This window comes from Daucus carota, chromosome 5 (genome assembly GCF_001625215.2).
Source record: "Daucus carota subsp. sativus chromosome 5, DH1 v3.0, whole genome shotgun sequence".
Classification (NCBI taxonomy): Eukaryota; Viridiplantae; Streptophyta; class Magnoliopsida; order Apiales; family Apiaceae; genus Daucus; species Daucus carota.
This window is the reverse complement of record NC_030385.2, coordinates 10,845,928-10,860,995: the sequence shown is the minus strand read 5'-3', so window position 1 is coordinate 10,860,995 and position 15,068 is coordinate 10,845,928. Positions and strand designations below refer to the sequence as shown.

Here is a 15,068-nt window from a genome sequence, read left to right as displayed (position 1 = left end):
TTTCCACACTTTCTTAACACCTATTTTAGCCAACATACGTCATCCACCAATAGCTACGACTTGAAATGGATTATTCTGCATTTTTAACTTAAGGTAATTTCGATATCAATTTATAGTAAAACCAAAGATATTCTCTCATGACTATAATTTTAAATCTTCATTACTAGTTTTTCTCGCGATTCTTGTTTACACATGAGAATCCATATATAATATATATATAAACTATTAATACTTAGGTTGTGAAAGATTCGATTAGAATACTTTTTTCAAGACAGAGTTTATATCATAGCTTTGTATCAGTGAGCTCATCAACATGTTGTCACAGTCCTATTAGCAATCGCAGAAAACTTTATACAGGTTTCTCTAGAGTGTCTAGAAGGCATGCAAACTTCTGCAACATATATTTAATTTTCACCTATTTATTTGGTTCCTACGGCTTCCTAAAGAAAGCCTAGCAACCATAGGGGCATCTGATAGCTAAAAAACCTGTAAGCTAAACTACGGCTATGCATTCGGTTTTTCCTACTGCCTACGGCTAGACTGTAAGCCACCCCTGAAACTTATATCTATGGAGCTTCACCACCCTTGCGGGATCATCCGTAGGGTTACGAAGATGATCTCTGTCTACTTATCAAGAGCATGAACAAAGAGATACAGTGGATGATATTAGCAGAGCCATGAACCTTATAAACAAGTCTAAATGATGGCACAACATCTCCTACAGGGCACAACATCTCTTACGGGCTGCAACTCTCTACGGCGAGATCGTAGCCCCCTTCCCTACGGCAGCCACGTCACCTCTCCATCACCTGCTTGCTCCATCACCTGCTTGCTTCATCACCTGCTTCCTGTTAGTCATTCCAGAATTTCTGGAAAACCCGCCACATGTAATCCTAGCCTTTCCTCGTCACCTATTCTACCTCTACAAAGGAGACACTTGTCCTCTATTCCTGAAACTTCAGATGGTGACTCATCTCCATCATATTATAAAAGGAGAAAGCAAGAGCAAGATGAAGTCAAGACCGGACAATAGCCAAAAAACCTTAAGGTGATGGCCGTGATACGTTACAGCATATTGAGGAAGTTTTCATTGGCCATCACTACCATATCTCACCTCGTCGAACATACCCCCGTCACCGCCATCGATGCCGATATCACCGCTCTCACTGCCAACCCCGGTGAAACTACGCCGCCTGAAACTACAGCGTCATCCTGTTACCTTCTTATAAGACTTTGCTCAAATAATAACTTGATCTCAAATAGATAAAATATTGAAGATAATATAAATAAAATAGTCTTGATATATGTAGTTAATGCATTTCAACATCAAGTTAAATATTTATGTAGCTCAAATTATTTGAATGATACATTTATATTGAAGAGGTCATTGAGTTTAAGTCTTTAAAATAATAATTTGTTCGCTAATTTGTTCGGAACTAGCTAATTTGTTCGCTCTCCATCAACATATATTTGTTCCGCCTAATATATATATAAGTAGATATTTGTTAAAGCACGAAAGTTACATTCAATTAAACAATATATTCACAATTAATTTTAGAAGAAAGTAAAATTGTAAAAAAAACTTATAAAAATAATATTTTTGATAAATACCGTCTTTTATATTAATCTTTCAAATATGTATACAATATTATAATCATGTAGATATTTTTCATTATTCTTTCAAATATTTTTTTTTTTGAGAGAATTCTTTCAAATATTTATTTATGAATGTTTATAAGATTTTTATTTCCATGACTATTCAGATAATATCACAGCAGGAATTTAATAAGTACACTGGACAAGCCAAACTCCACTAACATACTTTCCTTTCTGCAGGCCACAATAACCACATGATCGAATGTGAGTTTTTTCCTGGCCTATCAATTTCAAGGCAACAGTTAATTCGCTCAATATAAAAGTTTACATGATAGATCTAATATTGTTAAAAGAGAAAAATCGAATTTAACTGGTGAAGTCACGGAACAAATACTAATCAAAGATTAATTAGATTGATCAGAGATTAAGATTGAGATTAATAAAAAATTTAATTAATTTGACGAGTTACGTGACATGAATTAATTAATGATTAATCGCGATTATTCACCTACTTCTGAAATATAGAATAAATCCGACCAATTTTTTTTGGGGTTAAATAGCTAATTTATCACTGACCTGGCTGAAAACTTGCAACTGAGTCATGTTATTGAAAAAACTTTCAAATGCATTACCAAGTAATTAAAAACTTTCAAAAGTATCATTCTCCGTCAGTTCCGTTAAGTAATTAACGGAAAATTCAAAAACATTTTTTTAAAAAAAATGAAAAAATCCGAAAAACACTTAAAAAATTCAGAAAAATTTGGAGAAAAACAAAAAATTCATAATAAATTCAAAAAATTCTGGAAAAAAATTCAAAAGTTCCAAAATATTCTGAAAAAAATTCAAAAATCTTAAAAGAATTTGGAAAAATTTGAAAAAAATTAGGTGGCAAGTTTTTTCTTCGGATTTTAGAAAAATTGAAAAGAATAAAAAAAAGTTTTGTAACCTTCTGTTTTCCATTTTTTTGATTTTTTGATTTTTTTTATTTTATTCAATTTTTTTTAAAAAAATAATAATCATACTTTGTTGAATTTTTCATGATTTTTTTCAATTCTTTTGATTTTTTTCATTTCTTTTTTGAACTTTCCGTTAATTACTTAACAGAACTGACGGAAAATGATGCTTTTGAAAGTTTTTAATTACTTGGTGATGCGTTTGAAAGTTTTTTCAACAACATGACTCAGTTGCAAGTTTTCAACCAAGTTAGTGATGAATTAGCTATTTAATCCATTTTTTTTTTTACTCACCGTAAACAAGTGAGCCAAGAGGCAAAAATACATGGCAGCCGATGGAGTTGGTGGGCACAAGAATTGACCCCGTAAACCTGAGCTCAACTGCACACACGCCTTTTTTCAATTTATTCCACCTAATGCGTTACATACACACTGTTCTTTTTTTTTTTTGGAAAAAACATACACACTGTTCTTATTAATTATTTATTGACTTTTAAAATTATTTGTAATGTGATGCTCTCCTAGTCTTCCTTTATAATTAAAAAGAAAATAATAATAATAATAATAATAATAATAATAATTTATTTGGAAACATCATTGACAACACCAAACAAAGACTTTGCTGCATCATCTCTTTGATATCATTATCCCATTTTCTTCACATTCTCAATACCCAATCTGACAAAAACACACACATATATTCATATATTCGGCTCTTCGATAATCGCCGGAATTCAAACTCCGGGATCTCTCCGTCAGAATGTGTCCGATGAGGTTCATCTTGGTTTTTTTCTCCGCTATATTGGCCGGTTATATGGCGTGGAGGACCGTCCGATCTACCCCCGATTCCGATAAAGAAGATACCAAAGTTGCCAAAGTTCCGCGGAATAATTCCAGTTTCACCAAGGTGATTTAATTCGTCAATTCATTTTTGTACTCTAATTTGATAATTAATTATTGAAATCTGAATTTTCTTGAATTGGGTTCTAGATGATGCAAAATGGGTTCTGGGTATTCGTTGACATGGCAAGTGGAAGATATTTGTGGAAGAATCTGAGAGAGATGAAGAAAGATGATAAAGTTGTTGCTTCTTAGGAGGAAACTGGAATATTAATCAGAAATTGATAGTGGAGAACATGGTCTTTATGTTGTCTATGTATAATGCTATTATAGTTCAACCTCCTCTTAAGTTGTGTGTATCAACTTTATTGTTGTATGAATATGATGATTTTTATGTGTATTAGGCATTGAGACTTGAGAGAACATTGGTTGGATATATGTTTGATCAGAGTTTGTTAAGAATGTTATTATAAACCTGCTTGATCTCCAGGAGCCCTCTGAATATATGCTTGATCAGGGCTTGTTAAGAATGCTATCATAAACCAACCGTTTAAAATTTGTTTGAGTGGTTTTAACCAATTAATTGGATGAAGAAGAAACTCATTGGCTGTGTTGACTTGGATGCAATGAAACGAGAGTAGAATGGGAGGAACAATTATATAAAAATTTTATTAAAAAATAAGAAATATGAGATCACAGTAACAAATATGAAACGAGCAGAGAATGGAGGAAAAATTATATAAAAATTTTATGGAAAAATAAGAAATATGAGATCACAGTAATTAAATATGAATGAGTTTAAATTTCTTGTGATAACAAACATAAGGAACCATAATGTAGAAATGGAATTAGCATATTTATTCCAAATCATGTGGGTTAGAATTCTAGTTAAAATAGCAACAATGGAATGATTGAAAAAATGAAAATTATTGATCTTTTCTCTAATCAACACCATGTTAGAGTACAAAATGAATTCCATTCTCCTTCCATTCCATTCAATCCAAGTGAACAATACCTTAGCGAACTCTGTTAAATTTTAAAACTTGATGATTGTTTTACTTTTTCCAGAGAACTGATAGTCAGAATTTAATAGTAATCAGGAGTATGTAGAAACAATCAACTATGTACTACTATGACATATGATTTCCAAACAACATAGCGGTTATGTACACATATTTTAATCTCTAGAGCAGCAGAATACACTTGCTAATTCTCATGCTGCTTGTGAGAGGACCTGAGTACCATTACAATACAAAAGCTGAACATTTCATGTTTTAGTTTACTTCAGCTTGCAACTTAAGTGACATGTAAATCAGTGTAAGTAGTGCACCTTGTGGAATGGGGGCGATTCGTGCAAGATTTGAGCCAATCCACATAGCTACAACTACTACAGCAACTAGACTACTGCTGGTTTTTCCACAAACCCAACTAGCAAATGTGAGGCACATAGTAAGTAAAACACCAGTTTGCCCTCCCAACACCCATGCAATTATGTGACCCATCTTATATCCACTATCTAGCTTATGGTCAAGCAAAGCCATGAGGCTGCTAAACGTAAGAGATAATCGGGCTCCAATGGTTTGCATTAAAAATAGAGAGAGGAATGCAGACTTGAGAACTTCACCAAAGGATCCCCTCACTTCATTTGGAGTTCCTTCTTTCTCGTCTTCATCATCATATGTCGAATTATCCACTCCCCCATATCGCCGTTCCCAGTATTTTTCCCGTTGCATTCTTCGCCTAAGATCAGCCCACCTATATACCCTTACTCCATCTTCAAATTCAATTTCAAAATCCCAGCTATGCCCCCAGGATCTGCCAGGGCTCTCTTCGAATTGAAATGCTCTATCATACTGTCTCCTAGCTGTATCATTAGATAATGTCTGCAATATAGAAGGCATTTAATCATTCCATAGATCAGATCTTAACCCAAATCTGAATAAAATAAGCCACACTCAAGTCTCCTAGTGAAACCAATGCACCTAAAATAACGTCACTCCTTGCTAGCTACGTCTACCAGCAGATTACAAAGATGTATAACTCCCTTTTAAGGATCTTGCACACAATAGTTTAACTGAAAATGTTTGTAATCATTAAAGGCCAGCCATTGCCAACACAACATCTCTTGTCTTGCTATTTATTATGTAGGAACTACCAAGAATACAAGCAAGTGCTCTACTTGCATATCAATAAACAGGGTCTAGCAAGAGTATTGACATACATGTAAACATTCAGTATATAAGCTTATTTGATAATTGATGTAAAAACAAAGAGCAGCATAATTTGCTTAAGCTTTTTGGTCAAATGGCACCCACTAGATAACCTGGACGACATTCTGATTTTTTTTCTTATATAAATGAGTTCAAAATCAAAAATGTTATCAGCAAACTGTTAATGTTAAATGCTGCGTTTTCAAAACCATAAGTTCCCAGAATGCAAACTTCAACCTCCATTCTGGGAACATGTTTCTAGAAGATTAGACATCAGCTAAAACCTTCAATCAGATTAGTAAAATCTTAAAATTGACAGCAGCATAAGCCAGCATCGTGGTTTTTTTCATTTGACAAACTTAATCAAGATGCAAATATAGCCTGGTCAATTTATTTTAATATTAATCGTAAATTTAAAAGTTTAAATCATTTACTAAAAACATCAGTCGACAACTAAATACTCGGAGAACAGAATGCTCACATCATATGCCAGACGTATGCTTTTAAACACCTCGTCAGCTTGGGCCTCTTTGCTAACATCAGGGTGATACTGTTTCATGGAAAACAAGAAATGTAACTTCCCAACATAAAAGAATAGTCATCTTAGAATTGAACTTAATGCAGCATTATAAGAAACAACAAAATGGCATCAGAAAACAAAGAGTACGGATATAACGCCTACACAAGAGCATAAGCAAAATCACAAAAAGATGCCAAACTAGAGTTGAGAAAAATTATCATGATCTCGTCTCACGATACTGAATATCAAACTCGAACTTCGAAAAAGTCATCTGTTAGAGAAAGTCCAATAGGTTACTTAAATGAACTCCTAAACTCACATTTAGGTAATGTATAAAAAAAAAGCGCTCCAACACTATCCTAGTGATTACCTAGATCACTAGCACATCCCCAAATTTCCTAGCTATTACCTACTTTCAGGTTACCTCTAGTCATTACCTATTTAATATTTATGAATAAAAAATTCATCTCTCCTTCTTTCTTTATCTTTTCCCTCCTCTTCCCTCTTCTTTGTCTCAAATTTATTATTAAAATAATAATAGGGAACAAAAAATAGGGATTGCTTTAGGAGTTGACACTAATAATATATTCCATAAATCATTAGGACTCACTAAGACTCATTATTTTATATTGTTGATAGGTAATGAGAGAGGTAACCTATTGGACTTGCTCTTAGTTATTGATTAAACTAGATTACTGTTTCACCAGGTCCAGAGACAACACTTGTAGAGCTCGAAATCAGTTTTAGAAAAACCTATTGTTTCTCACTTGTAGAGCGAATAAGTGCTACTTAATTCGCTAGCTTAAGTGCAAAATGTACCTAAATCAATTAACAATCTTGAATTTTCAACAGTGTCCGTAATAAAGTTTAACAAATCAATCAAATTACATGAATTAACTGTGTACAAAAACAAGAACTAATTAGGTCTCAATAAACACACTAGCATAAGTGAAATATATATTCACAAACAAAAACTCATATCTAACAAATGTAAATACATGAATACCTTGAGAGCAAGAGTACGATACGCCTTTTTGATATCGGCAGGGGACGCATCGGGAGACACACCAAGCACGGCGTAGTGATTCTGATGAGCGGTGGCTGACGTCACCAGGGAGGAGCAAAATCGACGGTCACGCAGGAGCAGGGAACCAATCGGACGGTCACGATGAGTGGTGAATGAGGCAGAGCCATCGATGTAGGTAGGTGTGGGCCCTAAGAAGCGATAAGACTGCATAATTTTAACTGAATGGATTCAATTGATTAAAATAAGTGACGTCATAATCGTCTCGTGATTCTAAATTGTTCAGGAGATTGAGGAGAGGAAGAAGAAGACGCCGAGAAGGGGAAGCTAGTGTAACTGCGGGTCATTTATCAACGCATGTGTGCGATGTGCCAGTGCCACTAGCGTTCCCAAAACCACCTCCAAGACTCAAATTGAGGGAACATGATCTAAAATGTGATTTTAATATTTATTTTTTATTAAATTTTGAAATTATAAAATATCTTTATACTTTCGAGTTGGTTCTTATTTTTACATGTTACTGGTCATCTTCTATCATCAATCAATCATCAATATATCAATATAAAAGAGGATGTAGAGCGGTGACGTGGCGTCTCTAAAATTTTACGATTCAATCTTATAATTTTCCTAAATTTTGGATAGAAAATAAAATTATAATTAAAAAAATCAGGTTCAACGTTCAAGGATTCTAAAGATAATACAATTTTATTTGTTGATAGATTAACTAAACTGGATATGATATAAAATACTTATCATTAAATAAGTTTCCTATCAACGGATATTGAAGGCATCCTGATACTTTCGAGGGGTCGTTTGGTTGGGTGGTAGCAAAAATCAGGTATGGGAATGAAATCAACCAAACTCATACCTGGTGTTTGTTTGGAATTTTTTTATTCTCATACCCATACCTAAAACCCCTCATATTATGAGTTTTTGAGACTCAAGGGGAGGGGTGAGTATGAGATGGTGGTATGGTTTTCATTGTTAATGTTGTTTTTTTATTCTTCGAAAAAAATATTGATAATAAAAAATATTTATATATACAAATAAATGTTATTAATAATAATAAAAATATTTATAATTTTTTTCTAATAAAATGATTTAATTTAGTTAATAATATTTAAAATTAAACTGATTCATTCCAACACTCAACCAAACATGGTATCGGAAATGATACTCTAATCCCACACCACCCAAACCCGATTCCTCATTGCAAACCCATACCGCTCCACGAACCAAACGACCCCATCTTATGCTTGATTAATTTTTATTGGCTGGAATAGAATGAGTCATTTCATTTGATTATTTAACTATTCAATGGAGGGAATTTAATTTTATAATTTTTATAAAAAATTAGTTTTTAAATTTAAAATAGAAAAAAATAATGATGCAGAACACATAAAACAAATATCACGTAAAAATCAAAAACATACATAAAAATTAAAAAGGAAACATTGAACCAGAACATGTCTCAGGTTCACATTTCATAATAATATGCATAAAAGTGTTATTCTTCGGACCAAAATAATAAAGTCTAAGACGATTTGATATAATGTAACTAGAAAGATAACGGAAGATATAATCTGATCTCAGATCTTGTTATTTATAATGTCCTTGACAAATACTACATTGTTGTATTCTTCTGCGAGTGCTGTTTTCTTCTGCGGGCTGCAATAAACAATATCATCAAATCTTTGTGTGTGTTGTATTCTTAGCAAAATGAAGTTTTTGCAATACCTCGAATCTTAAATTTTTTGAAAGTTTTTCATTCAGTTGCTTCTTTTCAGCAACTAGAGAGGAGTACATCTCTATTATTCTCTGCATTAAGTGTGTCTAGTGTTTGAAAGAAATATTTTTTGTGGACTTTTGTGGTTGAATCCGTATATGAACCTGGTTTTTCCAGTGTTGTAAAAAGCGGGAATCGGACTTAGTCGGTGAAGGCACCGTCCGGCGATTAATCGGATAATCGGAGATTAATCGGAGTGATTAATCGGATCATTAATCGTAATCAATTTAATATTTTTTTAAAATTATATATATATATATATATATATTAATATAATTATATATAGTATAAATTTATAGTCATATAAAATCAAAAAATTAATGATTTTTTATAACACAAAACATGCCTTTATATACATATACAAGTCCAGTCATCTCATATATAAACTTGAATTTAATTAATTCTGCGAAAGAAGATATTGCAAATTTATGTAATTATAGTTTAGAAGCTAATATTAAAAGAATGAAAGATAATTAAATTTAAAGTTTTAAAAAAAAATTCTTTTTATTTTAATTTTTTTAAATTCACCGATTTTTGACCGACTTTTTCCGATTAATCCCGACTTTTGACCGATTAATCCCGATTTTGGCCGATTTCCTAAAAAACGATTTTTTCACCGATTAACGCTTAATCGAGACGGTGGCCGACCGAACAGCGATTAATCGGCGATTAATCCCGATTAATCGCCGACTTTTAGAACACTGGGTTTTTCTCTTTATTGTTCATTTCTGACGTATGTTGTGAATTATTTCATTATAATTCATCAATCTTGCTTAAAGTTTCATCTGAGGATATTAATTGTTTTAATTAATTAATTTTTAGTTGTTTTGTGATATTAGTATTGGCCTGCAAGACACTCATTTTCGATCTTTACAACCATTTGCAACTTATAATGCAATTAAAAGTTATTTTAACAAATTTTTTCAAAATTGTATTTGTGGTTACATATATAATTGACAATCATTGTAAATATGATTGTAAATATAATCTCCATATTTTTGTAATTTTTTTTTAGAAAATGATATTTTTATGATTTTTATTTGGAAAATTGTATTTTTATAATTTTTGTAAAAATTATAATATTTTTGGGGAAACAATTCTAGACTTAAATATTCATGAAAAAACTCCATGATTCTTACCTAATTTAGTTCTGCGGTGAATTTTCTCAAAAAGAGTTGAAAGGGGAAGGAAATATGAATTTTCAACAAAAAGGAAAGAAAATGAAAGATGAGAGGCTATATAATATTATATATCCAAACCAACCCTGCCCCAATGCTGTGTCGGGTTAATTTGGGTGTGAGCAAATTGAAAAGCTAGGGTTTTGGAAAAACAGTGACAGATAGCATCAATTGAATTCAATAGAAATGGAATTGATCGAGAAGAAAGAAGGCGAGAGCGGGGATCAGTCATCTCTCAACAACGATAAAGAAGCTGAGGAACGTCAAGCTCGTGACCTCAAAGCTGGTTTTCACCCTCTTAAGGTCCTCCCTCCCTCCCTCTCTCTCTCTCTCTCCCTCCCTCCCTCCCTCCCTCTCTCTCTCTCTCTCTCTCTCTCTCTCTCGTATAAACAGCCGTTCAAGCTATCATTTGTTAATTATTTATTATTTTTGACATTTCCGCAACAAATAGATGTGTTCAAATCTTCTTTTACATTCTTATTAATCAGAAAAAGGTATGTTTTGAATTTATTTATTTTGTTAATTCAGGGAGGCCGGTAAATATACTTTTGATGTTTAATTGTTATATTTTTTAATTAGGAGACTAGTAGATTCTAAATGCAGAGTAGTTGTTGATCGGTTTTTATTAGAAAAGTACCAGCTCGAATCTGGTCTTGTAAATTTTTTGGAGGAGTTTAAAGGATTTTTCCGGGGCAGTACATTTTGTCCGTCTTTGATGCAATACCTAGAATTTGTCAGATTTCCATAGAAACTGTTCAGGTCTGCATATAACTCAAACTATATAGATTAATTAGAAAGCCTGGATTATTAGTTATCTGTTGTACAGTGTAAATCTGTAAATATATTCAATGTTGTAAGGTTGGGACTGTTCACAGAAGATCTTCATAAAGCAGCAAATGATATATCTGTGTAAGAAGAATGTAAAGGGGATAACATTACATGTAATAGCATTGACTTTAATTATATTTGTTTTGAAATATTGAAGTTGCTGTTGGACTTCCATGTTCTGCCGATGTTTAGACACATCTCATATTATTTGTTGAATTTGCCTCTAATATATCTATTAATATGATAATCAGAACAAGTTTGTACTGTGGTACACCCGTCGAACGCCAGGAGTTCGAAGTCAGACATCATATGAAGACAACATAAAGCAAATAGTGGATTTTAGTACGGTAAATACTTTTTTGCTTCTTGGTTTTGTTAGGGCAAGTCCATTGGAGGTGCTAAAAGTGATGGTATATATATATAATGTAGCACCCACCAAAAAATGCACACTCCAATTAGATGCTAAACTTGGTTTTAAAATAGCGAGATTCTATGCTTGGTGCTAAATATAGAACCAAGTATAGAAGTTCTAATTTAAGATCACAAGTCACATTTTAGTGTTAAAATATAATACTCCCTCTGTTTCATAATACATGTCCACTTTTGAACAAATTACGCATATTAAGAAAAACTAACTTTTGTAGAAAGCTTTCATTTATTATCATATTTATTGCATTGACCAAGTATAATATGTGGGATATAATTGATCTAGGAAATATAATTTAGTAAGATGTGGTATAAACCTCATCTTGGAAATACAAATATTAACTACACTCCATTGAAAGTTGAAATGGACAAGTAATTGAAACATTTTTTTAGTTCTCAATAATGGACATGTAATATGAAACATAGGGAGTAATAGCTGAACATATTTTAGCACCGCCACTGGACATGCTCTTATCTTTTGTGCTACATAGTGGCATAACAGCATTTTGCAACTTGCTTATGTTGCATCTGAGAATGTTTGGACTCCAGGTTGAAGCCTTTTGGATATGCTACTGTCATCTGGCACGTGTATCATCATTGCCAAGTCCTACTGATTTGCATCTTTTCAAGGAGGGAATTCGGCCACTATGGGAGGTGATGATCTAGTTTATTTTGGGGATGTAATTTTTTTCCCTTCATATATTGAATTGAATTATTTTCTTTAGCTTCATATGTTATTTGACTGTAATATATTAATCAAAAAAATTTAATTCAGGATGCTGCTAATTGCAATGGTGGCAAGTGGATAATAAGGTTCAAAAAGGTCGTCTCAGGTCGCTTCTGGGAGGATCTGGTGAGTAATTAATATTGTTACCGGGTTTTTCGAGCATCTGATTTTTTCATTTATAAGTGAGTCGATGAAGTCGAGATCATGTTAATAATTTCCTTTAAAATGATTAAATATCTGAAGATTGTATGCATATGCAATGAACCACGTGGATGTTTTGGATTCGGTTGCACCTAGTTCTTATGAAAAAGTTTCTGCTTGTGAGGTTGTGATCCATTTGAATCTTAATGAGGATGTTAGATCTCTCCTAAAGCAGAACTTGGTCATTTTAAACTTGCTATATTTCTCGAGCATCTGAACTTTTCATTTACAAGTCGATCGATGACGTCCTAGAACATGTATATGATATCTTTTATGTTTTAAGCGATTAAAATTTCTTTAGATCTTATGCATATGCAATGAACCCCTTGGTTTCAGACTTGTTTCCACTTAGTGGTTATGACAAAACTTCTGTTTGTGAGTTTATGATCCATTTGAATCATGATGAAGACGTTAGACCTTTCCTAAAGCTGACTAGTCTTTTTAAATTTATGAGATAGTAATGAAGCATATTCTATCTATGTTTTTAATATGCTCTGACCCCAGTTATTGGTTTTGAACTAGATTACGGAACAAAGTTGCTTTAGACATGTACCAACTTTTTACTTTTCAGGGATGTAAACTATGAATATCATATCTATCCAGAATGAACCTGTTTTTGACATCAATTTGTTTTGCTATTGGACCCTTTCTTATAAAATTAGTCAAAATATACACATAAAGAAAATCCTTAAAAGTAGGAAGAGGTTTCAATAGACAACCAGGGTGTCTTGTCATGAAGCCTTGATCTGTAGAGCATACTATAGTTCTATTGTTGCAATTGCATGTTTGAGCTTCTTGAGGTCTACGGGGAATTATTGGATCCTTCATTATGATCATGATTATGCTGATTGTGAAGATTGGACAAAATGTTATTCTTGTTTACTGGGTGCAACAACTGTAGGTTTCTCAATTTTGGCATATTAACATCAGACTAAACTATACGTAGGTTATTAGTCCTTCGGGTGATATAACCCACCACCATTTCTATTCTATGGTATCTAAAATCTTGGGAAGTAGTGCTGTAAATGCTATTCCCTCCGTTCCTCCCATTTCTTTACGAATGTGTTGGGCATAATGCTATTCCCTCCGTTCCTCCCGTTTGTTTATAAATGGGTTGGGCATGAAGATTAAGAAAAAATATATAAATTAGTAAGAAGGAGAAAGTAAAGTGGTAAAGTAGTGGGACTGATTGATATATAATGTTTAAAGTGAGTATAGTGGAGGAAAGTAGTGTATGTAGTTAATTTTTATATTATAAAATTTTACTATTTTTGGTAAGTTTTGAAATGTAAAGAAGTGGAGGGGACATTCCGGAAAGGAAAGTGCAAAGAACTGGTTGGGACAAAGAAATTAGTAGTTCTCTAATGTGCCATAACTGAAAAGTGAAATGCGGAGGATAATAATGATAAAAGGCTGGAATCCTGACTTCATTGGAGAATCATTTAGATTTTAATCCTTGGATAACTTGCATGTTCTATTGTAGATTCACATGGTCCATATGTTTCTGTATTTGCACCGTCCATATCTTTCTGTAGTTACAAGCCGTCTGAAAAACAGATTTTTTTTATATAACCGAAGTTGATTAATATTACAAGCTGATACTGGTAGATGTGAAACCTGTATCTTAAGTGCATTATGTATGCACTATATCTGCTTTTAATTATGTGCCACTTGTTCAGAGTAAAATGTGACAACCAGTATTAATTATCTTTTTAAACATCTTGTGAAGGTTGTTAGTCTTTATGTACTAACAAATTTTGCACGTCTAGGTTCTGGCTTTGGTAGGTGGGCAACTTGATTATGGTGATGATGTATGTGGAGCAGTATTAAGTGTCCGTTTCAGTGAGGATATATTGAGTGTGTGGAATCGCAATGCATCTGACAATCAGGTCAACCATTGTTTTAGCAATTACTGTGTAGCCACTTTATTTAATCCGTCCCACTCATTTCTTTACGGGTTTTTTTTCACTGCTTGACATGTATTTTAAGGTGTATATAAAGTATAGTTTCATATCTTATTTTTAAAATTTTCTTTTTTTCGTGAAAATTTGAACATTAAATTTTTATTGAGAAAAAAAATTTGAAATAGTTTATGAAACTATACTTTATAAGAGCTTTAAAATGCGTGTCAAACCCTTTGTCCCAAATGTAAACAATCAAATGGGACTGAGGGAGCAACAATTAGTAATTCATTCCTTTTGAACGAATATACTAAACTTATTTTAAATTAACCAGGCTGTTATGTCTTTGAGAGATGCTATCAAACGACACTTGAAGCTTCCTCACAGCTATGTTATGGAATACAAGCCACATGATGCTTCTCTGCGAGACAACTCATCGTATCGGAACACTTGGTTGAGAGGATAGAAAGGTTCTTGTCACTTGGTCACCGGGATACGAAAACAGTGTTGCCATATTCAATCAATATTGTCCTGGGAAATTGTTATGGTAGTTAAGGAACTATAACACCACTACCAAATTATTTTTCCTGGCCAGATCTGCATCTTCATTATTAAGAAAGGCATGCGTAATTTAGATCTTGTTATGCCTTGATGTGTACCCAACTACCGTGCTTTCAATTTCATATTTTCAATGAACTTATTTTTCTGCAAGGTTGTCTATAGTATTCTGCTTGGTTGCTTGGAATAATACATACAATTCTGGGATATTAAGATATCTTTACATAATGGTTTCTCAGTACTTGTGCCCTAAATAAGTCTTTGCATATCGTGAATTACATGCACTGTCTATTTCTTTATGCTTTCCTCATTCCTATTCA

The 15,068-nt window shown here is 32.9% G+C and overlaps 2 protein-coding genes and 1 long non-coding RNA gene across 3 annotated transcripts; 2 read left to right on the top strand and 1 right to left on the bottom strand.

Moving 5' to 3' along the window:
- Positions 1-3,145: 3,145 nt before the first annotated feature.
- LOC108222046 (uncharacterized) lies at positions 3,146-3,802 on the top strand. The gene is made up of 2 exons (XR_010291827.1): positions 3,146-3,456; positions 3,540-3,802. It is a non-coding gene; the product is annotated as an uncharacterized LOC108222046 (long non-coding RNA).
- A 694-nt stretch (positions 3,803-4,496) lies between these two features.
- Positions 4,497-7,568, bottom strand: LOC108220432 (uncharacterized). Its single transcript, XM_017394199.2, has 3 exons — positions 7,126-7,568; positions 6,081-6,149; positions 4,497-5,272 (listed from the first exon to the last, which is right to left on the bottom strand). Exons 1-3 carry the CDS (start codon positions 7,354-7,356, stop codon positions 4,664-4,666), a joined length of 909 nt encoding a protein of 302 aa, XP_017249688.1. The 5' UTR covers positions 7,357-7,568; the 3' UTR covers positions 4,497-4,663.
- A 2,590-nt stretch (positions 7,569-10,158) lies between these two features.
- Positions 10,159-14,989, top strand: LOC108220011 (eukaryotic translation initiation factor NCBP). Its single transcript, XM_017393643.2, has 6 exons — positions 10,159-10,410; positions 11,187-11,282; positions 11,911-12,015; positions 12,137-12,214; positions 14,059-14,178; positions 14,525-14,989. Exons 1-6 carry the CDS (start codon positions 10,294-10,296, stop codon positions 14,654-14,656), a joined length of 648 nt encoding a protein of 215 aa, XP_017249132.1. The 5' UTR covers positions 10,159-10,293; the 3' UTR covers positions 14,657-14,989.
- The last annotated feature ends 79 nt before the right edge of the window (positions 14,990-15,068 follow it).